The sequence below is a fragment of the Hylobates moloch genome, unplaced genomic scaffold, assembly GCF_009828535.3.
Source record: "Hylobates moloch isolate HMO894 unplaced genomic scaffold, HMol_V3 SCAFFOLD_9, whole genome shotgun sequence".
Classification (NCBI taxonomy): domain Eukaryota; kingdom Metazoa; phylum Chordata; class Mammalia; order Primates; family Hylobatidae; genus Hylobates; species Hylobates moloch.
The window spans coordinates 67469847-67495398 of record NW_026652284.1 but is presented as its reverse complement, the minus strand read 5'-3'; the positions used below and the strand labels follow the sequence as shown (position 1 = coordinate 67495398).

General features: G+C 33.2%; 1 protein-coding gene across 8 annotated transcripts in view; it reads right to left on the bottom strand.

Annotated features, from left to right (window-relative positions):
* CNBD1 (cyclic nucleotide binding domain containing 1) overlaps positions 1-25552 on the bottom strand; it is a 757023-nt gene that overhangs the window by 328241 nt on the left and 403230 nt on the right. For all 8 annotated transcript variants that reach the window (XM_058444198.1, XM_058444197.1, XM_058444199.1 and 5 more), the window contains 2 exons: positions 9603-9740; positions 7742-7874 (listed from right to left, as the gene is read on the bottom strand). In XM_058444198.1, the coding sequence (XP_058300181.1) occupies positions 7742-7874; positions 9603-9740 (271 nt within the window). The remainder of the gene's footprint in view (positions 1-7741; positions 7875-9602; positions 9741-25552) is intronic.

The following is a 25552-nucleotide window of genomic DNA, read 5'->3' as shown; positions in this document are numbered from 1 at the left end:
GAATCCCTTCTTAGTGTCTGATGTGTGTTTAAACTGACATCCACAGACATATGCATCTGTGCAGCAACAGAGTACTCTGGTAGAGATGTGAAAAACCAGAACATCCCCAACATGTATAGACTGTCAGCATTGCAAAGAAGAAGTGGAAATGTATTTGAAAAGATCTATTCTATACAAAACTCCAGAATAATGAAAATATTCCTCATATTAATTTATTTCTATTGTTACTGTCACCACTACCTCTTATCTCCATTGCCTCTCATCTCTTTGCCTCTGGTACTACCAAAATAGACTCCTAATTGTTCTGGTTTTCTAGTGCCTCCCTCCTTTCAACTATCACTCATATTGTTCTTGCTATTCCCCTAAAACTTTGACTTTTTCAGGTCTCTTCTGTTATTCAAACCTTTAATGATTCACATTATCTGTAAGTTAAAGCCCAAGCATATGAATATGGTATTTAAAATGCCTGAGACTACAGAAAGTCTGACTGAACTCCCAATGCTCATGAATATGCATCTGATTAAATTGGGCTGTTTGATCAACTTTTCTAAAGCAAGATCTGCAAACCACATATTGGCTTATGCTATTTTTCCTGCCTAGCATTATGACTCCTACTTTGGGTTCAACCATATCCAAAAAATCCTCTCTCCTATTCAGTTTCCACTACATCTGTTGATATTTATTATGTTAGATAACATATATGTCCATGAGATAGTGAAAATCATTTTAAGACATCATATTTTGACCTATCTCATTTGTTTAAAAATCATACTTTTTTATTTTTCTAATTATTATATCTTTGAGATCAAAAAGGAAAGCTCAAACTGTCCTACATAGTAAGGAGTGCAGTGTAGTTACTCAAGCATTTGACTTTTAAGTGATTTTATTTTATTTTTTGAGATGGAGTCTTGCCCTGTCACCCAGGCTGGAATACAGCGGCATGATCTCGGCTCACTGCAAACTCAGCCTCCCGGTTCAAGAGATTCTCTTGCCTCAGCCTCCTAGGTAGCTGGGATTACAGGCGCCTGCCACTGTGCCCGGCTAATTTTTGTACTTTTAGTAGAGACGCGGTTTCATCATGTTGTCCAGGCTGGTCTCGAGCTCCTGACCTCAGGAGGTCCGCCTGCCTCAGCCTCCCAAAGTGCTGGGATTATGGGTGTGAGCCACTGTGCCTGGCCCAACTTTAAGTGATTTTAAAATGTATTTCTTTTCATTGCCACAACAAAAGCAACTAGCATGGTGTTCTGTACACAGATGTTAAAAATATCAAGAGACAAATTTCATATTTCTTATGAAAAAAATTTTTTAAATGAAAAAATGTTGAAAAAAGTAGTTATTCACAAAGGAAATCATTGGTAGAATGAACACCCAGTGCACAGCCCTTTGTTCCTAGGTACAGACAGCAGACTCCTGCGATCTAACTTCAATAAAAAGTCGTTTATCAGAGGGTGTTAGGAAGCCCTAGTAGGGCCATAAAACTAGAATTCAATACTATAGAGCAAGAAAATAGAGTAGCCAGCGGAAATGCCCACTCACAACACAGAGCTCTTCTAAAGGGAACCTCACTCCTGCTACTCTGTGCCACTCATCACGTGTAATTCAGGGGATGAACTTTAGAACCACCATGCTCATCACCATGGTTGCAAGGAGAGCTGCTCCTGACTTCTTCCCAATACTGTAGAGAAATATATATTGGGCAGAATGGAGGCCACAATCAAAATTAAAACTTTTACAAAGGTTTCTAGAACATGTAGTCTTTAGCTGTTTTTAGCTTTCACAGGTTGGTTAGAAGTGTTTGGAAGGGGCATTGAGCCATATAATCTACAGTATTCATCATTCACCAAAATTTTTTCTTACAGTTGTATTAATAAGAACAATACATATGATGACAAACTTAATAAGAAGGAGGGAAGTTATACTTGAATTACATTTATCAGTGATCATTCCATTTCTCACACCCCATGTAGCAGAAAGCTTGCCGCATGCATAGTGAGAATTAAACATGATGACCAAAAATAAAAATTAGTTGATACATTCTACAAATCTTTTACTCTTGGTGATTCACTGAAGAGAACGGACTTTCAAACTTCTTTAACTATTGTTGTCCTTAATGCCCTGTTAATGTTTTCCTTATTTAACCTCACCTTAAATCCAAATTGCCTTTATTCTGTCTGGATTGTGAGTTTAAGACAGTAAAGCCTTTCAGCATTATTAATGATTGGTTTATTGCAATGATGCAATTCTGTAAAATGTCTACTCAAAGATAGCAAAGCAACACATTGTGTTTTAATCAGGAGATTTATCAATAAATGTGTTAAGATATTTTAAGATTGAATCAATGTTAGCATTTTCCTCAGAGACAATTAATGCCAAATGTTAATACAACCCAGATGTACTGAGCAGCAAAGAGTTAACTTATTTTCTTTCGGAAGAAAAAAGTCATAACTTTGGTCTAAGGGTAAACACTGACATCAAAATATTCATTCACTCATCAACAATATTTTCGAGGGCTTGCAAATTCTAGATACTTGTTGGGTACTAAAAAATAAGATGGTCCCATTCCAAAGAAATTTTAAGTCTAGTGGACAGACTGACCCTTAATCTATCAATTATGACACAGCATAATGAGTGTTCAGATAGTACAAGGAAAGCCAGACATGGTGGCATGTTCCTTTAGTCTCAGCTACTCGAATGGCTGAGGTGGAATGATCACTTGAGCCCAGGAGTTTGAGTCCAGCCTGGGCAATATAATAAGACCTTGTCCCCCACCCCCACCCCCACAAAAAACATGATTAACAAAATAAGATAGGACAGGAGTAGGAAAACTTTAGACCATGGACCAAATCTGACCCAAGGCCCATTTTTTAAATAACACTACAACTAAGGATGGTTCTTACATTGTTAAAGGCATTAAAAAGAAGAAGGGGGCAGATATGTAACAGAGGCACTATATGACCTATAAAGCTAATATTTAGTATCTGCTCTTCAGCAGAACATGTTTCTTGACCCTCAGAGAGACAAAGAGGCATCTCTGCAAGCAAAGAAAGAGCAATAGAATCTCAATTTGTCCAGAAAACATTATCTTAACAATAGCAAATATACTGAAACGAGGGGTAAGTAACTTCTCCAAGAAGAGGGAACAACATGTGTAAAAGGCCTCAGTGGCGATAGTGACACTAGAAGAACTAATGAAAGTCCAGGTTGGCAGAAACAACAAAAAGGAAAAGAATTATTAAAATTAAAACTTTGAGATATAGGTATGGCCCAGATACAAATGGCCTTTCAAACTATATTGAGGATTTTGCATTTTACCTGAATAACAATGAGAGGACATAGACTATTTCTAATCAGTGAATAACAAGAAAAACTTTAAAACTGATTAGCATAGCTAACAATATAGGAGTCAGTCAGAAACAGAAGAGATTAGTAATAATAGGGCTTTAAAGTACGTGACAGAAAATTCTAGTATTGGGTAAGAAAATAAGAAAACAGACACATTATAGTAAAACTTCTTTAAGCCAAAGACAAGGAGAAAATATTGAAACCAGCAAGCAAAAGCCTTGTCACTTATAAGTGAATCCCAATAAAATTAACAGCTGTCTTCTCATCAGAAACAATAGATGCCAGAAGAAAGTGGGATTGCATTTTTAACATATACAAAATAACCCAATTTCAACTTCAAATCCTACACCCTGCAAAGCTGTCTTTCAAAAGTAAAGGAGAAATGAAGAAATTCTCAGTACAAGAAAACTTGGCAGTATTTGTTACTAGCATATACCCCCTCAAAGAAATACTAAAAAAGTTCTTCAGGCTGCAAACAAGCATCCCCAGATGGTAATTTGAATCCACATGAAAATCAAAAAGTACCACTAAAGGTAAATGTGTAATTATAAAAGGTAGGAGAAATGCCTATTTCTTAACCATTCTTCTCTTACTCATAAAGAGTGATTGTGTGAAATAATATGTGTATAATGTTGTTGGACCTATAACATATAGAAATATAATATATTTGCCAATAGCAGCATAAGAAAGCAGGTGGGAGAAAACTGATACTGAACTAAGGAAAGCATATCGGATGACAACTCAAGTCCACAGGAACAAATAAAAAGGACTAGAAATGGTAAATAAGATGTCTAATATAATGCACCCTATAAACATATATTTGATCTGTTTTTTCTCTGTTTTTGAGACATAACTTTATATAAAATAATAATGTATTAAATTTTTTACATATGTAGATGCAATATGTATAATAATAACATATAAAGGAGGAAATGGAAATAGAGCTCTATGAGTCACATTTAAAACTGGAATTAAGTTAGCAAAAATCTGAAGTAGATTCTGCTATATTGAAATTTATATGGTAAGCCCTAAAGCAACCATAAAAAGTAACAAATATGGCAAAAATTATTAAAATAATTAATATGCTACACTAGAAAATATTGTCCAAGATAAAAGAGACCAGTGAAGGATGAAAGAAGGAACAAAAAGGCATCACCATCACAGGTACTTGAATCACTGGCACCTCGAGGTATCAAACTGGTTCTGGGATGCTCAAAAGTGTCTCATGGGACTAAGACTTTTGATTCCCTGAAGAGTAAATTGAACTGGAAGAGAGTGATGTCAAAAAGTTGAAGGGATGTAGAGCCTATGTATTTTGTGACTGAAACACTCCACTTTTGTTTTGAGAAAACTAGATATAATTTTGACTATTACTATTATTATTATGATTTTCATATACTTTATCTTTCTGCACTAAATATGTTGCTGTAATTTTTTTAGTTTTTCCAATTATCATGGTTGCTATATCAAATCTTACCTGGAGAAGGATGGGGGCATACTGACATAAGCAAGAAAACAACAAAATATGCATAAATAGTTAAATGTTTGCCAAGTCAGTTTACCATATTTTCTTATATTCATGATACACATGGGAACAGGTTAATTAGTGACCTAAGCTGGTTGTCACTTTCAAGTCGGCCACATCTTGAAAGAATAACAACTGGAAAGACTTTAGCTGATGTGATATAAACTGGACACACCCAAATTATAAGCAACACTGTACATATTCATTATAATAAGGTCCCCTTGGCATATGAAGCAAAAGTAGGAAGACTTAAGAAGTTAACAAAGCAAGTAGAGTCAGATACAAGCTTTACTTATTTCATTGATTGCCAAGGATTAATCCTAAACTCTATCAAGCTTTTGAATAATTAACTAAATCCCTCTGAAACTCTATCCACTATACACTCTTAAAATAAGATGAAAAACACACATAATTATGCTTTGGAAATCATACTACTGCTAATTTTCAAACCAGATAATAAAAGTGTAATTTGAGCTACATTCTCTACATTCTCTGATAAAAATTCAAACTAAATCTCGAGTAAACAGTCAGGAAGTATTATAATCCAATTCTTCTCTTTGATATATCAAGTTTGTCACTACCATAAAAGAAAATTAGATGAGTTTGACAGGACTTATTCTTCACGTAGGTATATTTATTTATAAAAACTACAGTCTTTCAGAACTCATAGGGCTTTGATGATTATCAGATAAAATTGTCATTCTTCTCTAAGGAGGAAAAATATTTTCTAAAACTATGAAAGTACCACACATTTATATGTTTGGGAATAGGTGAGAAAACAATATTATTTTGACTTATTCAATAGACTCACAGATTGTCCAGTGCAATCGGTAGTTTAACAAACACCACCATTTATTTTTCAAGATATTTACAAAAAAGAGCTTGAATTCAATATTAGTCTAGGAAACAGTATATTAGCTGTCTCAGTACCTTTTTAGCTCTTTGATGCAAAATTTTAGTACTTTTGATTGATATTTTAGATCAAGAGACAGATTATTATCATTAGTAATCAAACATAATAAAACACAATCATTCTCCCCTTTCCAAATTTCAAATTCTTTTGGACCCCTAATTTAAAATATCTTTATGATGGTCTCTTTCCTCCTTTCTAATCACCTCAAAAATATTAATATAATGATAGATGGGCAAGGATTAGATATTATATTTTTATTAAAAGCGTGGAAGAGCGGCAAGGATCAAAATTTGATATTTCTGATACAAAGTGGGAAACCTGTGACAAAACCGTGACAAATCCAAAACAACAATAAAAAATAAAGCGACCATGAAAAATAGCAAATATGGTGAAAAATTATTAAAAGAATTAATATGCTACGTTAGAAAATATTGTCCAAAACAAAAGAGACCAGTGAAGGATGAATGAAGGATCAAAAAGGCATCACCATCACAGGTACTTGAATCACTGCTACCTCGAGGTATCAAACTGGTTCTGGGATGCTCATCTGTTTCTATGTAATAAACATGGGGAATTTAGAAATATTCAATTCTCGATTTTTTAAAAGTCAGTTTACTACTTGCCTTCCATTTGTACTTTTGGTTAAAAAAATGCCATTTATAACTAATTAGGAAAAAATATGGCATAAACAAAAACATAATATTACAAACATTCAAATTTATGAGCAAAAATATTTGACTAAACATGGATTAAATGCTACATCTCAAAAACATGATAAATAAAATATAAATGCAAGCAGTAGAAGGAAATTTGGAACAAATACAAGAAAGGTTTTAGATTCTCACCAAATTTAAGTGGTTTATTAGAGTATCCCTGCTTTTTGAAGCATAAACATGCCTCTAAAGATATTTACTTTTTTTCAATAAAAGAACTGCTGGTATGCTGAACCTTGTTTTCCTGTGTTACAGTGTTTCCCTCAAAGGATACCTTAGCCAGATTTCATAACCGGTGTGCCATGTTTTTATTATTAAAATAGTTACTGTCTATAATTTACCAGTCAGATTCATTCGTTTTAGAACTTTAATCTCAAACTTAAATTAAAAATGTCCCTCACTATAATTGTGGCTTTGCAGACTTGGGGTAGAAGTATTTCTTTCAAACACTTCCTCTTCCATTATAATCTAAGTTCTGGCTCCTTCACTGGCTGTGAGGAAAGAGAGGTGAGGTTGCCGTCCTCTCTCTGTTGTCTGTGGCTCTCCCATGTAGCAATTGTGTTTCCTTACCAAAAGAGACCTAAAGCTCTGGCCCATCCTACCACAGTTCCTCTTGGGTTAGCAACTCTTGTTAAATTGGCTTTCATAGATGGACAAATCATGCAAAATGACCCAATACCACCCACACTTTTTGTGTACACATAATCCAGGAAATCCGTGCATCCTTGCTATGGTGAATATTGAAAATGTAGGCGCTTTACTGATGCTTCCTCTTATCTAGGCCTCACTCATTCTCCATAATTATTTTTTTCCATGGCTAATATATGTAGCACAAGTACAGATTAGCAAACTTGCTGCTTAAATAGTTATCCACCCAGGAAAAAGGAAAAGAGAAAATGGTTTTTTTCCTTTTCTCCTGTGTGAGTGGCTATACCCTCTAGTATTTATCCTTTTCAGTTTGGCCCTTATAGTAACTGTCAGGGTGGAGCAAGGGGGGGACAGTTATAGGGAGTAGAGAGAGAGGTTAAAGTAAGGTTAGTCCTGAGACCACTCTTCAAGCCAGTGCATTATCGTTTTTAATAAAAAGCAGGAAATAATCTAAATGTCCAATTCAAATGTTATTATCAAATAAATTAGAGAATATTTATATGAAGAAATATTGTATAAAATATTACAACTATGAAGAATTTCAATTCCAATAATATAACAGAATGCAAACAAAATGATCTAAAATTGCATTAAACTCACCATGACCTGGAGGAAATTTTTTCCATTTAAGGAGTGCAATTAGCTCATATATGGATAAAGTAGGCCATTCCTCATAATAAGGACACATACGGATTAATTTCAACTTTTGCATATTTTCAAGTTTTATTTTTTCCTAAAATAGAATGTCATTATCAAATTTTTAATAATAGGCAATTTAAAATCGAAGAAATAGCAAATAGATAAATGATAAGAGAAGTAAAATAAAGGCCATATGAATATAAGTTAGTATAGAATACATTTGAATTTTATCAGAGCATCACTCTATGGCCATATAGACATATTAAAATGTTAATCTTCAGATCTACTTACTAACATTATATTTGCTCACCTTTCATAATATACTTCTATAAATGTTTTAGAAGTTTTTTAAAAACCCTGTCATAGTCAAGATTAAACTAAAAAGTTGTGTTTGATAAAATCAAGAAACTAGTACTGATATTTGGGAAATAAAAACAAAACATACAGAATTTTTTGTTAAAGCTAGCCACTCTGAAAATCAAAAAAATTAACAGCAGGGATTTGGAATAACATTGAATTCTGAGAGAATTACCTGCACTACTGACACTGGGACCACTAAATCACAAGAATTCCCCACCATTGGAGACCCAAGAAGATGGATGTCTTCTCAACTCCACTCCACATGAGCACTGAACCATGGCTTATGCCAGCTTTCTGCAGGACCTGCACCTGGCTTAAGCTCATTCAAAAAAAGATGAAACAGCAGGATCATGGAAACCTTTCAATCCCATTATTATTTATTTATTTATTTATTTATTTTTGAGATGGAGTTTCCCTCTTGTTGCCCAGGCTGGAGTGCAATGGTGCGATCTTTCCTCACCACAAACTCCACTTCCTGGGTTCAAGCAATTCTCCTGCCTCAGCCTCCCGAGTAGCTGGGATTACAGGCATGCACCACCACGTCCGGCTAATTTTGTATTTTTAGTAGAGACAGGGTTTCTCCATGTTGGTCAGGCTGGTCTCGAACTCCCAACCTCAGGTGATCTGCCTGCCTTGGTCTCCTAAAGTGCTGGGATTACAAGGATGTGCCACCAAGCCCGGCTAATTTTGTCTTTTTAGTAGAGAAGGGGTTTCTCCATGTTGGTCAGGCTGGCTCGAGCTCCCCACCTCAGGTGATCCACCCACCTCGGCCTCCCAAAGTGCTGAGATTACAGGCATGAGTCACCACCCCTAGCCGCAATCTCATTATTTATACAAACTTCCTCTGCTATCCAAGGGAGGAAAAATAGGAGTCGAGAAAAAATTTGGATTTGATTAGAAGAGAATAAATTATTAAACTTTAAGTAAATGAGTTATCTTAAAAACACAGAATTAGGGAATCAGAATAAGTTGTTATCACTTATTCACGCAGCTCTGAGTTTGATATCTGTTGTAATTATGAAATATCATGCCAATCACATTCAAGTATTTTTCCTTTTAAAGTAGACTATAGAGACTGGGAAAGCAGCAGTACTATTATCTGTCTTATTATTCTAGTATTCTTAGCATATGACATGCTGCAAACATGCAAAACACATATTTGTTGAATGAATGAATGAGTGAATGAATGAATGAATAAAATAATTAGTTTGAAATTAATGAAAAGCCAAAGGGTATTTAAAAATTACCTAAAATATATTCATTGAGACCTTTGTTTACACCTCACCTACCTATCACCAGCACTCTTAAGTGATTTTCGTCAAATAAACAACATTTTTATGGTCTCTAGGTTAAATTAAAATTTAAAAATAAAACAGATATAGATATCTTTGTCTGAGAATCAAAATGTAGCTTGAGTTTATGCCCAATTTTTGTTTATATATAATATTAGATATCATCTTACCTCCTTTATCTTTGCATATCCCTTTGCTGGGATTTTAAGAATTTCACAATCGTCTTCTGTCACCACCGAGAACATCTGTGTTTCCGATTCAATCTGAGATATAACTTCCAGAGTCCCAAAGGTACTCCATTTGCTAAGCTGTAAAAATACCAGAGACAATTTAATGTTTATTACCACCCGTCAACATAAAAATGCCAGTGAAGGATTGGATTGTAGGTCAAGCTTTCATTCTATGAAAGAGAGGGTTCTAAACTGTCTTTGCATGGAAGGCTCCTACTACTTCTGCTCAACGTCACTTCCCAAGGCAAGAGAAATGGCCATTCTTTTTCACCGACATGAAGAAAATAACATAAAAAATCTTCTGTTTTATTCAGTGATTTAAAGTGCCTATTTAGAGCACTTGGAATATAGCAGCCATTCAATAAATAGTAGTTGAAAGAATGAAGAAATATTGTACACTTATATATATGATCTTGTTTGTTTTATTATCACATGTTGGTAGTATTCAGTAATAACAAAAATGAATAAAATGTTACACAGCATATAAACCATTAATATATATTTATGAATGATTGCTTAATTTAATATGTAAACGATAAATATTAGGCATGGAAAAATGTTACTACTAGAATACATGTCATGAGTTATTAGGTTATAATGATATTATATATAGTTACACAGAGAACCTACATTTATATTTACCCGGGAAAAAGTGGAGGGCATGTGAAGGATAAGGAGCATATTTTTATGAGAGGCTGAGGAGCTTCTTAGGGAAAACATCAGGTCTATATGCCTATCTAAGATGATATGGGAAAACTTCCATTTTTCAGCTTCAAATCCATAGACTATTTTTCTTTTTAACTAAATGCATAACTGAGCTCGAATCTGCAAGTCCAAATATATAGAGGAAATTTAAAATGTCAAACAGTCACAGCTGAGGCCAAGGTGGGCCAGAGTCCTATCAAACCCGAATAAGGTCCTGAAGAGCTGAGTTCTGAGGCTTGTTGTACATGTAGGAACAGGAGATGGGACTAAGAGCCATGCAAGGTGAGAGCCTGGAATTGCGCCTCCTTGCCTAAAGTCTAGGAACTTGGAGGATTGCCCCAGTTGTGAAGTGGGGACAGGAAGAACTACATCCAGTACTTTATGAAAGCCACATAGAAGCTGGCTATCTAGCCATGAAACAGGACAGAATTGTTAGAAAATCAAGAACCTAGGTCTGCAACTTGAATGAGTACAGAGCATACACTTAGGCATACTAGAAGACCCAAAGCTGAAAAATCAATAAAAAGCCTAGTACACAACTAGTAAAACTCTTAGGATCCAGGAAGGTATTATACAAACTTAACCTTATGTATAAATTCAGAGAGAAAGGAACTCCCACAGAGAGCAATCCTTGCTGATGACAAAATCATAACAAAAAAAATTACAAGCCACACAAATGAATAAACCCCATAAAGGGAAGTCCATGAAGAAGGAGAAAAAAATCGAACAACCTAAAAGAAAATACAAATATTTAAAATATGTAGGCTATAAAAATCAGAAAATGACATGATGGAAGCAAAAAAGAAGTATTTTGGAAAAGAACAAAACAAAACTTCTGTAAATAATGGTCACAATAATTTGTAGATAAAAGATAGTTTAAAAAAGAATTCATTACATGGATAATATACAAGAAAATAATCTGGAATAAAATATAGAATAAATGGAAATAAGAAGGGGGTTGTAATAGCTACAGAAGATATATGGAGACCATTTAGCATATATCTAATAGAAAGTCTAGAAGAAACTGAAAAGAACGGGAAAACAGTGATACGTAAGTGATAATGGCTGTAAGTTTTCCAGAGCTGAGGGAAGAAGTGAGTTGTCCAAACCAACACACAAGAACACACAAAACTGAAAGATGCATTTGCTTTTATATTCCTGCCCAGAATTTGGTATATTCTCCTAATCTTTCTCCTCTGCTAGATCTCCTATTTACAATCTCATTAGCTATCAATAATTTCAAGCAGATATTGTCCACTTACATTTTTTCAATTTATCTATTGTTTTAGGGCATTAGTTGGAATTACCTAATAAGCCATTATAAAAGCAAAAATCCTCCATGACTTTGAATAATATTCTTAAGGATTTCTTTCTCAATTAATTAAAAAATATCATCAGACTCCCTAATATTAATAATTAGGAAATTATAAAACTTCCAATACCCCTTACACACCCAATTATTTTAGTTGAATTATTTTTAAAAATATTAATATTTATAATTTTCCATTTTGTTCTGTAAATATGGTTATCTTAAAAGTGCTCAAGAAAAATAACTTTCAACCTAGAATTCTTTATTTACTTGAAATAGCAATTTAGAGTAAAAGAATCAAGATTATAATTTTAGACATTATATGAAACAAATGACTAAAAGATGAATTTCAGCTAGAACAATACTGAATCCAAAATGGAGGGCAAATAATTAGCCAAAAACATTTTAAATGTAAATAGCATTATTGATATATAATAATTTTTAAATGACTAATATGGTACTTTTTTAAAATAAGAGAGATTTAAATTGCTTTCAAATATTAACTCAGAAGAGACAAGCAGAAAGTTAGAATTAAAATATTTGAGTATCTTTACATTCTTGAGTTGGGAAAGAAAAATATTGTATAGGTTTCCTTCAAATTACAAATTTAATTATATACAAGTTGAAAAAAGTACAATGACAAAAAAATAAAGCAATGAAGTGAGAGATATTTCCTACAAAAATGGCAAATACAAAGAATAATACCTCAAATATCTAATAAACATCTATAATTTGACTTAAGAGAAAATAACCAAAACAAATAGTAATTGAAAAATACCAAAAATATTTTTAGAAGAAAAACTATTTCCAGAAGAAATGAACCAAATGACTCACACACAAAAGAAACCTGCTCAATCTCAGTAGGAGACAGAAAATTGTAATTAATGTCATAATGCCACATGGTTTTTATCCACCCAATTGAAAATATTAAAGTCTTCTAACCTATGGGATTAGGAAGATAACTTTCATTTATAACTCTGGAAACTGTAAAAACCTTTAAAAATGAGAAATTATGTGGCAATATCTATTAAACTAAAAAATGTATGCAGTGTCTTACCCAGAAACCCATCTCCTAAGAATTTACCTTGTAGAAATAAATACATTTTAAGGAATTCAACCAAGTCTAAGTTTTAATATACTGGTAAAAATTAGTTACATCTATATATCTTAGCCTGGAAGAATTCTGATGAAAAAAATAGTAGATAGTATATTAAAAATCGTTTTTTACAAAATGAACAGTTACAAAAAGAGTAATCCATATGTGTATGTAATTGTTTAAATGCCAGTGTCAATTGAGAGGAAGATGTGCAAGCGTACATGTCAGGCTGATACGGTTCATATGTTCAGGGGATAGTGATGGAGCTAAAATGGCAGAATATTTATTAAAATTTCCTCCAACCTCCTTGTATTTGTTTCAATGGCCATAAAAAGTATGTATTACATTTGTAAATTTTAGACACTTATTAAAGAAATTTAAAACGTGACTTTGAAACAGAATGCTGACTCCACCCTACTGGGTGCAGCACACCAACATGGCACATGTATACATATGTAACAAACCCACACGTTGTGCACATGTACCCTAAAACTTAAGGTATAATTTAAAAAAAAAAACAGAATGCTGAGTTATCTTCCATACATGTGTAATTTGTTTTGATACCTTTAAAAATATACATAAAATATCTAAATGATATATAGCAGATGATTACAGTTGTTATATCTGAAAACTGCAGGTAATAATCATGGTCTACTTTATATTCTGTATTTTCTGAATTTTTAATAAATATAGCAGTTTTTAAATCAGACAACACTATAGCTCAGTCTCTCTCAATTTTCTTGAAAATATCATTTATTTCATTTATTAAGGCTACATAGATAATCCTATTCTGGTGGGGATAGTTAGCAGAGTTGCACAGATGGAACAGTTTCTCGTACTTGTAAATTCTCATGTTATTTTACTGAAAAATAAATTGATAACTAAGTTTATTGAGAAATGATGTATTCTCACACTTATTTTTCAACTTCTATAATAATACATAACCCGAACAATCTCCCTCTGAATAAGAATTGGTAAGTCTATAAATCTTTCTTTTGAATAAAGTCATAATGATGAGATTTGTTCTAAACTGCATTTTATAAAAATAAAATTTCCTGAAAAACAGAAGTATTTCATAGGTATAATTTTTGTCCTTATTTTTTCCATTGCTTTTAGCTTCCAGGCATTTACACATTAAATAAGATCTGTAAGTAAAATTAGAGCTACTATTTTTAAATAGTAGCTTGCTCTAAACTTTGCACAACATGTTTTTTCTTTTTTAAGGGGCTGAAGAAATGGATTAAAAAAACCACAAAGATCAGGCACTCATAATCTAGTCAATAGATGAACTTCTTCTTGAACTTCTAATATATTATTCCATAGTTCTTGATTCTTTGCACATCTATTTTTCTTGAATGAGTTTCTATAGCTTTAATTATATCCTCAAAGTTGTCTAAGTCTCCAAACAAGAGTAATAAGCACTGCTCCAGATTGAAAAAAAAATTTTTCTCCAAAGATTTAGACTCTAATGGCCTTTATAAAAAGTGCATTCTCAAAACCAAACCATGATAAGAAAAGAATAGAAAGATATTGCATTTTATAATATTTCACATGCTTAGGGAGAATGTGGGACTATATGCTGATATCTGGAAGGTAAAGTAGGAACTAATTGAATGTGAGGACAATCTGATTGGGACCTAATGCATTCCATTGGCTGAGGGATGGGTCTGTATGCTTAAACAGAAATTTTCCAGATAAATGTATTCCAAACCTGTATGCTGAATCAAAGAGGAATACATTTTCAATTATAGAAAAAAAAATTATCTTTCAGGATAACATGAATATGCACTTTCTAAGTAAAACCTACAAATCAAATCAGTTTGTAAATGTAGCCAATAAATTTCTCTTTAAAAGTTGGCTAATCATGGCTTCCTATTATGTCCCTCATACATATATTTATACATATATAAATATATTATTTTTCAATCCTTGCCTTTCTGAGAAGTGGAAGAGGTAATATAAAGCATTTCCTTTTATCTGTAGTTTCACTACACAGATATAGTTATGTATTTATAAATATATATTTATGTTATATAGCATTTATAAATATATTTAAATATATAAACATATATATAATCTCTATATAAAACATAAACATATTTACCTATACATTTTGAGGTAACAATTTTTAGTGCAGATACATTTCATACTCATTATGAAATATCTTTATTTTTAATGATGCTCTTGCAATAAAATCTACTTTGCCTACTATAGTACAGCTACTTTGGCCTTCTGGTTAGTATAATCCGGTTTATCTATTATTTTACTTTGCAACTTTCTGTATCCTTCCAATAAGGTGGGTAATCATACAGGGTATTGCTTTATGCAATATGATAATCTTTGTTTTTTAATGAAAGTATTTAGTCTGTTTATATTTAATGTATATTTGCTTTTAAATCTGCCATCTTAATATTTGCTATTTTTCTATTTCTTTGTGTCATTTCCTACTTATTGCTAAATTTTGAACTAATAAAATATTTTTTCTATATTTTATGTTCTCTTTTAACTTATGTATTCTTTTATTATCATTTTGTTGATTGGTCTAGTTATTACCAATGCATCCTTGTCTTGTTAAAGTGTACCCTAAATTACAGTGTCCCTCATTACACATGGAAGATACATTCCAGACTGTTTTTGCACGCAGAAATTGCAGATAATACTGAATCGTATATGTGTTTTTTTCTTTACATACGGTATCTATGATAAAGTTTACTTTATAAATTAGGCACAATAAGAGATTAACAAAAATAACTGTTAATTAAATAGAAAAATTATAAATTTAGAAAAAAAATTAAACATAATGGAATTTTCAGACCAAAGTTGACCTCAGGTTACTGAAACTGGAAAGTGAAACCACAGATAAGAAGGAAGTGCTATATTACTTTTACCACTTTTCAGAAAGGCAAGGATAGAAAAAATTTTTTACACTATTCTCTTGCTGTTTTTGCTATTGCTGATGTATTTTATTTCTATATACATGTAGGAACTTCACAGGGAATAATATTGATTTATACAGTCAGCTAATATTTAGATTTATCCACATATTCACCAAGAAGTTTCTTTGTTCTTCAGTTCTTTCTACATTCCTGTACTTGAATTTTGGATAACTTTGTTTCTGCCAAAATTTGTCTCCTTGCCATTCCTTTTACTGTAACTTTGCTTGCAATGAGATCTTTCTTTACTGTTTGTCTGAATACAACGTTATTTTGCCTTCATTTAAAAAGATGGTTTTACTGGTTATAAAAGTCTAGGTTGGAAGTTACTTTTTTTCCTGAATGCTTTAAAAATATATGTTATTGTTCTCTGGCATTCATTATTTGTTAAGAGTTCATTAAAATTAACCTTGGAGTATGTTTCTTTTATGTCTACTTTGACTTTTAACTATCTTTGGTTTACATTAGTTTAATTTTTATGTGTCTAGTTGTGGTTGTCTCACTTCTAATTCATATAGCAACTTAAATCTGTTATTAGATGTCTTTCCACAGTCAGAAAAAAATTTCAGTCAGTACTGCTTCAGGCAGGACTAAATATTGTATCTACTGTATTTCTTATTTATCCTTTTGTTGGGCTTTTAATTGCATACTTATCAGAATTTTTCATTTCTCATATCTAACTTATGTTCTTTTCTATCATTCATCTTTTTTCTTCTTCATATTTACTTACATGTTCTACTAATCAATTTTCCAGTTAAGTAACTCTCTTCTGCAGTGTCTAATCTGCTAATAACTACATCCATTGAGTTATTAATTTCCTTTTACATTTTTAAGTTATGAAGCTTCCATTTTCTTATTTATTGATCACAATTCTAGTTTCTTTCATTGTCAGATATGATCTTAAAAATGTTATTATTGTTATTGTTAACTAATAGCTCCAATATCTAAATTACCTGTGTGTTTGTTTCTACTGATTTTTTATTGTTTGTTAAAAATGTTGTCTTGTATTTTGACATTCCTGGTAACTTTTTAGTCATTGCTGGATGTTGTGTATGAAAACCAATGATTGTTCTAGATACGTCATCTTTCTCTGACGTGCTTTATTTTTCTCACAGTCAATTAGTATAGGAGCAGACTAAATGGCCCCAATCAATAACTGAGGTATTTTGAGACTGGTTTTCAGTCTTTAGGACAGTGCTTTGGTTCTCGGTTTCAATTGGTAGACTGACATATTTTTCAGAACCTCTTATACTTGACAGACCCAGGACTCCTAATTTCTGTCTATAAAATACATGAGACTGGTGAAAGTTCTACTTCTTAAATTTGTAGCTACGTATTACTCCAATTCTATGATGGTTCATTTTATGTGTCAATTTGACTGGATCATGGGGTAACCAGATATTTGGCCAAATATTTTTCTGGATGTTTCTCTGGAGATGTCTTCGGATGAGTTCTGATTTAAATTGGTAAAGATTAACATTTAGATATGTAGACTGAGTAAATCAGATTGCCCTCCATACTGTGGGTGGGTCTTATCCAAAAAGTTAAAGGCCCGTATAGCATAAAAGGCTGACCTTCCCCTGAGTAAGACGGAATTATCCTCCCTGACAGCTTGAGAACAGATACATTAGCTCTTTCTGGCTCTATAGCAGTTTTCAGCCATCATACTCAAACTTAGACATCACCTCTGCAGAGTTTGGACTTGCCAGCCTCCATAATTACATGAGCTAATTCCTTATAATAAATCTATACACATACATATACATATATACATATGTGTGCGTGTATATATATATAAATGACCCATCATGATTCAGCACTTTCATAAATGTAAGAAGGAATTATTGAATAATTAATTCAACCAGATGTATATTTCCAAAAAAATTTAATATTATTCAAGCTCCCCTTTCTCTGGTTCCCTTTTCTCAGTATCTTGGCCCCTCAAGGCCTGACTGCCTGGGTAGACTAAACTCAGATTCATGGTGCTCTGGCATTCTAAGGTTCCTATAAGTTCTATTCACTATTTTCTGCTCATTTGTTTCTCCTTATGATGCTTGCAAGTTGTTGGATGTCTTCTAAGGAAAAGCAGCAGGAAATGTCTGGCTCAAAATAATGTATTTCCCTTCTTTCTTGAATTATAGTCACTCTAATCTTGGTTCCCTTGATTGCTCTTCAAAACCTTCAAACTGTTATTAATTTGGTGTTACATTCAGCTTTTATAGTTGTTCTCAGCAAGGGGATTGGTCTGACGCAAGCTACTTCACCAAGGTATAAAGCAGACTGACATTCAATAGACTGAAGCAACTGAGCTTCTTTTAAACAAGATCTACTTCCATTTCTCCATTTCTGTTGCTTGGACTCTTTTTTCTCACTTTCCCTTATCAACACATTATGAAGTGAGGAACAAAATTATTCAGAACAAGCAACCAGACCATGGCATCCAAGCCTTTTCTCATAAAGGTGGAGATTCTGGAAAAGTAAACCAAAAATTTCTACATAAATTATTGCTTGTAATAGGAAAAACAGTCCTAAAGAGTCTGATTCTCATTTTGATATTTTTTCCCTTAAATAAAATAAAAACTGAAAGAAGGATCAAGATGACAGCATCTTAATAGAAGGAAGGCATTGGTAACATCCAAGTAAAAATAATTTCTACATATAGATATGCAGACATTAATTGTAGGTGATAAGCAAGCCAACTAATATCAATGTATTAGTAACAGAGACTCTCCAATGCTTATACTATTTATACGTATTAAATAGTAATGAGAGTAATGAATTTATCATTGATTCCTACTTTGTAGGTGATATTTGTCATATGTGTTGTCATTTTTAAAATTTATTTGTCAATTAAATTATTTCAAAAATCTTTTAAAGAGCTATACACTTACTACTTTATAAAAAGATAAGACTGCAAGAAAAGGAGTGGATCAGCAAAAAATAACGATATTCATGATAAAGTAGCTGGAGAACTTATAGAAAACAAGTTACTGGGATGAATGTCATATTACTCACAACATAAAGTCTCCTGAACAGCTCAGGCTGCCTCCTATTAGTCCAAGAGCACAGTTTGGCTGATGACCATGAACCGAATCTCAAGCGGATCTCAAGTACTCCTATTTGCATTGGTTTGTTGTTATTTTGAATTTGTTTCAGAGAAACAAAATCTTCAGCATTGACTGGAACAACAGTCTCCCTTTTCTGTTCAGGTAGATTTGGGCTTCTTTTTAATCGTAAAGAGGCACAACCTTTCTTCTTCCTATGTGCCCACTTAGTTATTAACTAAATTCCAACAGTCACCCATCATGATTCAGCACTTTCATGAATTTCAGTAGGAATTACTGAATATTTAATTCAACCAGATATATATTTTAAAAATTAAACCAATTAATAAAATAATTTGAGCTATATTTCATAATTTTCTAAACATTATTGGTTCTCAGTATTGCTGTTACTGTACTACTGTTATATAATCAGTACTACAGTACTACTATTATTTGAAATTTTAAAGTTTTCCTATCAGTAGGGGAAATTGATCTGTCTGATATATAAGAGTAACATCATTCAGTCACTAGAAATAATTATTTCAGCATACCATTTGGTAGAAATGCCCCTCCATACTTGGATGTTACATTGTAAAAAATCTAACTATAAGCATATTAACAATTTTCGGAAGAGTGAACACTAAAAACTAAAAATATTTCTGTGTTATAATGTGAAATTTAGTGTTAATTAAAGAAGTTGTTAGTGTCTAATTTAAATAATCATAAATTTTTTAAAGTTAGCACATAAGGTTTATTAAAACTTAATGGAGTGTACATTTAAATGCATACTTTATATGTATTCATACACAAGTGCTCACCACATGTTCACTAGCTATTGAAGTTATAAAACACTTTGGCCTAATGGATTACCATCATTCATTTGTTATATGCTTTATCCATGTATAAACTGACTGCTCTGATACGATCTGAATTTTGTATAAAAGATGATACATTTTGGGAGCTTAATATCACAGACTTTTTCTTATAATTAACTAGAAACATTGCCCCTGTCTTATTCAAAAGAAAACATTTCTCCCACATAACACTAAATTCAATTGCTCACATTTTCATTTACTCTGAATTTAATATAGTCTTATAAAGAAGATTCAGTTGAATAAGCTGAGATATAAATTGAAATAACTGTGTCAGCCTAACTTCAATGTGAAAATAATTTAAAATTTTTCAATGTGGCATTTAGTTATTCATTGATACATATTAGATGTACATATTTTTCAGATACATGTGATGATTTCATACATTTATATAATCAAATCAGAGTAATTGGGATATCCATCACTTTAAATATTTATTTTTTATCTAGGATCATTCTAATTATTCCCTGCTAACTATTTTGAAATGTGCAATCTATTAATGTTAATTATAATCTTCCTACTGATCAAACACCAGGTCTTATTTCTTCTAAGTGTGTATTTGTACCCATTAATCAACCTCTTTTCACCACACATCACCCCCACCCTTATTGGCCTCTGAAAACCACCAGGCTACATTTTATCTTTATGAGATTCATTCTTTCAGCTCCCACATGTGACTAAGAACATGTGATACTTGTCTTTCTGTGCTTGGATTACTTTACGTTACACAATCACCTCCATTTCCAACCACACTGTTGCAGGTGACATGATTTTATTTTTTTATGGCTGATTAACATTCCATTGTGTATACATACCACATTTTCTTTATTCATTCATCCATTGATGGACACTTAGGTTGCTTCTGTATCTTGGCTACTGTGAATAGTGCTGCAATAAGCATAGGAGTGTGGATATCCCTTTGATAGATTAATTTCTTTTCTTTTAGGTAAATACCCAGTAGTAGAACTGCCGGATCATATGTTAGTTTTATTTCTAGTTATTTGAGGAACCTCTATACAGTTTTCCATAGTGGCTACACTAATTTACATTCTCATCAACAGTGTACAAGGGTTTTTCTTTCTCCACATCCTCAACAGCATCTGTTGTTCTCTGAATTTTTGATAAAAGCCATTCTAACAAGAGGAACCTCGGAAATTACACAAACCCACAGAAGTTGAATAACATTCTCCTGATATTAATTACATATCTACAACTGTCTTATCTTTGACAAATCTGATAAAAACAAGAAATGGGGAAATGATTCCCTATTTAATAAATGGTGCTGGGAAAACTGGCTAGCCATATGTAGAAAGCTGAAACTGGATCCCTTCCTTACATCTTATACAAAAAATTAATTCAAGATGGATTAAAGACTTAAATGTTAGACCTAAAACCATAAAAACCCTAGAAGAAAACCTAGGCAATACCATTCAGGACATAGGCATGGGCAAGGACTTCATGACTAAAACACCAAAAGCAATGGCAACAAAAGACAAAATTGACAAGTGGGATCTAATTAAACTAAAGAGCTTCTGCATAGCAGAAGAAACTACCATCAGAGTGAACAGGCAACCTACAGAATGGGAGAAAATTTTTGCAATCTATGCATCTGACAAAGGGATAATATCCAGAATCTACAATTAACTCAAACAAATTTACAAGAAAAAAACAAACAACCCCATCAACATGTGGGCGAAGGATATGAATAGACACTTCTCAAAAGAAGACATTTATGCAGCCAACAGACACAGGAAAAAATGCTCATCATCACTGGCCATCAGAGAAATGCAAATCAAACCCACAATGAGATACCATCTCACACCAGTTAGAATGGCCATCATTAAAAAAGTCAGGAAACAACAGGTGCTGGAGAGGATGTGGAGAAATAGGAACAATTCTACACTGTTGGTGGGACTGTAAACTAGTTCAACCATTGTGGAAGTCAGTGTGGCGATTCCTCAGGGATCTAGAACTAGAAATACCATTTGACCCAGCCATCCCATTACTGGGTATATACCCAAAGGACTATAAATCATGCTGCTATAAAGACACATGCACACGTATGTTTATTGCGGCACTATCCACAATAGCAAAGAGTTGGAACCAACCCAAATGTCCAACAATGATAGACTGGATTAAGAAAATGTGGCACATATACACCATGGAATACTATGCAGCCATAAAAAATGATGAGTTCGTGTCCTTTGTAGGGACATGGATGAAACTGGAAAACATCATTCTCAGTAAACTATCGCAAGGACAAAAAACCAAACACCGCATGTTCTCACTCATAGGTGGGAATTGAACAATGAGAACTCATGGACACAGGAAGGGGAACATCACACTCCGGGGACTGTTGTGGGTTGGGGGGAGGGGGGAGGGACAGCATTAGGAGATACACCTAATGCTAAATGACGAGTTAATGGGTGCAGGAAATCAACATGGCACATGGATACATATGTAACAAACCTGCACATTGTGCACATGTACCCTAATACCCTAAAGTATAATTAAAAAAAAAAAAATTCTTCCACCATGTGGCTGGGCTGGAGTCTCTGTGAATCTACTGTGATTCTGGGGCTACCCGATTTGTGAATGGTTCATTGCTCAATTAAACTCCTTTAAATTTAATTCAGCTGAAGTTTTTCTTTTATCAGATGGTGTCAGAAGTGGGATCCAAAGTAAAGCTTCTAGCAACCCCCAGGAGCACGGAGCTGGCAAGGTACCTACAGGACCCATTTGTGTCCATTGATCTCTCAGAGCAGCTGGGGATCGTTGGTAAGTTCCCTTTCAGATTTTGGAGCTCCATAGATTTGTATTTTGAGCTCTCTGAGTTTCTTTGAGCAAATTTCTTACCCAAACTGGGTTTGCAAGTCATGAGAGAAACTGGACTGGGTCTGGGAACAAACTGTATCTGGGAATTAACTGTCTTGAATTTAGTTAGAGGTCTTTTACATCTGACTGGGTCAGAAAGGGACTGGTAGTAAGCAGTAATATTGCAGGGGTTATAAAATTTGGCTTTAAAAAATTCACAGGGATTTTTGTCTTCTATCCCTTTGTGTCATTTTTCTTGCATGCTTAGGTAGGAAAAATCATTGACTAAGTTAATCAAGACAACCTGAGAGTAAAGCCAATATTTTAGATAAAAAATGGGATCCTTAATTTTTGGAAAACTGAGTTCCTCCTGGCTTATATATTAGGCCTGGGAGGCAGTAAAGTCTTACAGAAATGACAAAATCTTACTAAAGATAACTTACATAGAACATTCCAAATGAACAACAACACAGTATAAAAAAAGAAACAGATTTTCTTCTGTGTTGTGGGTTGGCCTCCATGGCTATGGTATGGTGAGCTGGGTCACTAGGGCTGCTCAAGGAAAGAAAACCCAGAAACCTGGCATCCTGGCAAAAGGGTACGAGTTTCTTACCAGTCAGATTTCTGGCTTTTCTCTCTGTGTGAAAACCAGTTGAATGAATGGTAAAAATCACTTTATCATCTCCCCTGTAAAGTTTTGATTAATGCAAAAAAGAATTCTGAGGCTAGTCTTAAGCTGTAGTAAATCTGGTGCATTTTGTGCTATGAATTTGTTTTTCTGTGTCGAGGAGTACCTTAGGAAAAAATACGGGCTTAGGCCCCCATAAGCTCACTGCTCAAGATGACCCAGCAAGATGGTCACTAACAAACTTTGCTGCAAGTCTCTGAAATAAACAAAAAAAACTGATGAGGTCTCCATCTTGTTTTATGTCTTTGGGAGCTTAACCTTGTAACCACATGGGGGTACTTTCTCTTGGTCTCTGCCTTCCAGGGTACAGGAATTTTAGGGTTCAGGTCATAATTAGCTCTAAAAATTATCTTGAGTAGTTAAAAGCCTTTGCAATCTCAAAATTAACTACTACAGACTCCAACTGGCAATGGCAATTTAGACCAGCCTGTGCTGTAGCTCAGTAGCTAAGATTTTTTTCCCTTTCACAGAGGCAGTCCAGGTTTGATTCTCAGCTTAAGAAATGAGTCTTTTCTAGTTTAATGTCTGTGTAACCTTGTCAATTCTCTTCTTGTCCATGGACTGTCTTAAATTTTCCTTTCTCTGAGCACCTGGAAGGTTACCTTTCATAAAGTTCAAAAGTGAGAAATATCAGCCATTTGGCCTATCTAAAGTCAGGTAATACTAAATTTTAAAAGGAGTTTATTAAAGAGTCCTGTGGTTAAAACTCAGCTTCATTAAATGCAGTTATTCAAACTCTGACAGTCTGGACTCCTTAGGAAAAACAGGAGGTACCAGATAGCCTTTCCTGGCCCTGTTCTTCCAAAGACCCCACCCCAAAGCCAATAACCGATTAAGAAACTTAAAAACAGGCAAATGACCAAAAGGCAAATGAAAAATCTTACAACTATTGTAGTAATCTCGTTCTGTCTGTCTGTGTAGTTATATATGTGTTGTGTATGTAATGTTTATATTAAAAAGTGCTAATTAATTGGCTTAAACAAAAATAAGCACTTAAATCAAATATTTTGAAAGTGAAATAAAAACAGTAATGCCTTTTAGTTCATGTAACTTTAGTAATCTTTGGGAAATAAGAACAGCATTAAAGATTATTAGCAAAATAAAAACATTTGGTCTAACTTATGGAGGTCAGATATTAGGTTTGCTAAATGCTTTAAAGTCATAAACTGCTTTGACTTTTGAAAATTGTTCAATTTATTTTGGAGACATTAAATTCTAAGTAAGGCCTAGGGATACGTGGAATTAGCCATGCTTCCTTGCTATGCAAAGAAAGTTATAAAGAAAAGATAATTCATATAATTCATGGTAAATTCTAGTCCTAAAGTGACTGGTTGTTTAAAAAGAGGGATGTTTAGGACAAGTCACAAAGTCCAAGAATATCGTAGATAGCCTGTATAAGTTGTGAAAGGATTTATAGAAGAAAATTTATGCACCAAAAGTGAAAATTGTCAAAAATTACCACTATAACATGTAATTGAGACTACTGAAAAAATAGGTTTACATACAAGGTGTGTAAGGAGAATGAAATGTGTTTTGGTAAGAGATTATCAGAAGGTATGGGAATGTAAGTTTTTGCCTAGTTTAGAACGTTAAAGGATTGTTTTAAAGTAAATAAAGCTAAAGGTTTAAACAAGTTGTGGAAGGTATATAAAAATTAACCCTGTAGAAAAAACTCTATGTGTAAAAATATTCACTAAATTTAAAGGGATATTATTTGTTTTTCAGTAAATTGGACATGAAAATAAAAGCACAACAGGGTTTTCTTAAAGCACAAGTTTTCTCTTTAACAAAAATTTGTAAAGGGTTATAAAAGGTTTATAAAAATCTAACCTTATGGTCAAATTGATTAATATTGGATATATTTGTACATAAGGTTTTATTGAAAATTGGGGTTGACATTAATAGTTCACTAGTGCAAGGGTGAAATTTGGCTTTCTCTCTTCAACAAGATTTTCATGTAATATTAAAAGATAAGGAAAAATTTTGGCCTGGCATGGTGGTTCATGCCTGTAAAGCACTTTGGGAGGCTGAGGAGGGCAGATCGCTTGAGATTAGGAGTTGCAGTGGTTGCAGTGAGTCGAGATCATACCACTGTACCCCAGCTTGGGCCACACAGCGAGACTCCATCTTAAAAAAAAAAAGAAATAAAAAAAGAAAAATTTTTGTTTGCCTTTTAAATACACTACACACACAAATAAAGAAGGGAAAGACAAAAGACAGATTGCTTGGAAAACTAAGTCCTCCCTTTATCAATGAGTAAAGGCTTTTGCCTTTTAAAAAATTTTTGAGTCATCATTTTGGCTAAATGAATGACTTATGGTGACCTGGAATTCTAGTTTATAATATCAAGTGTTTTAAAAATTTAACATATTTAATAGGCTTCCCAAAATCAAATTTAAGCTTCAAAATGGTCTTTTCTGATCTCTAAC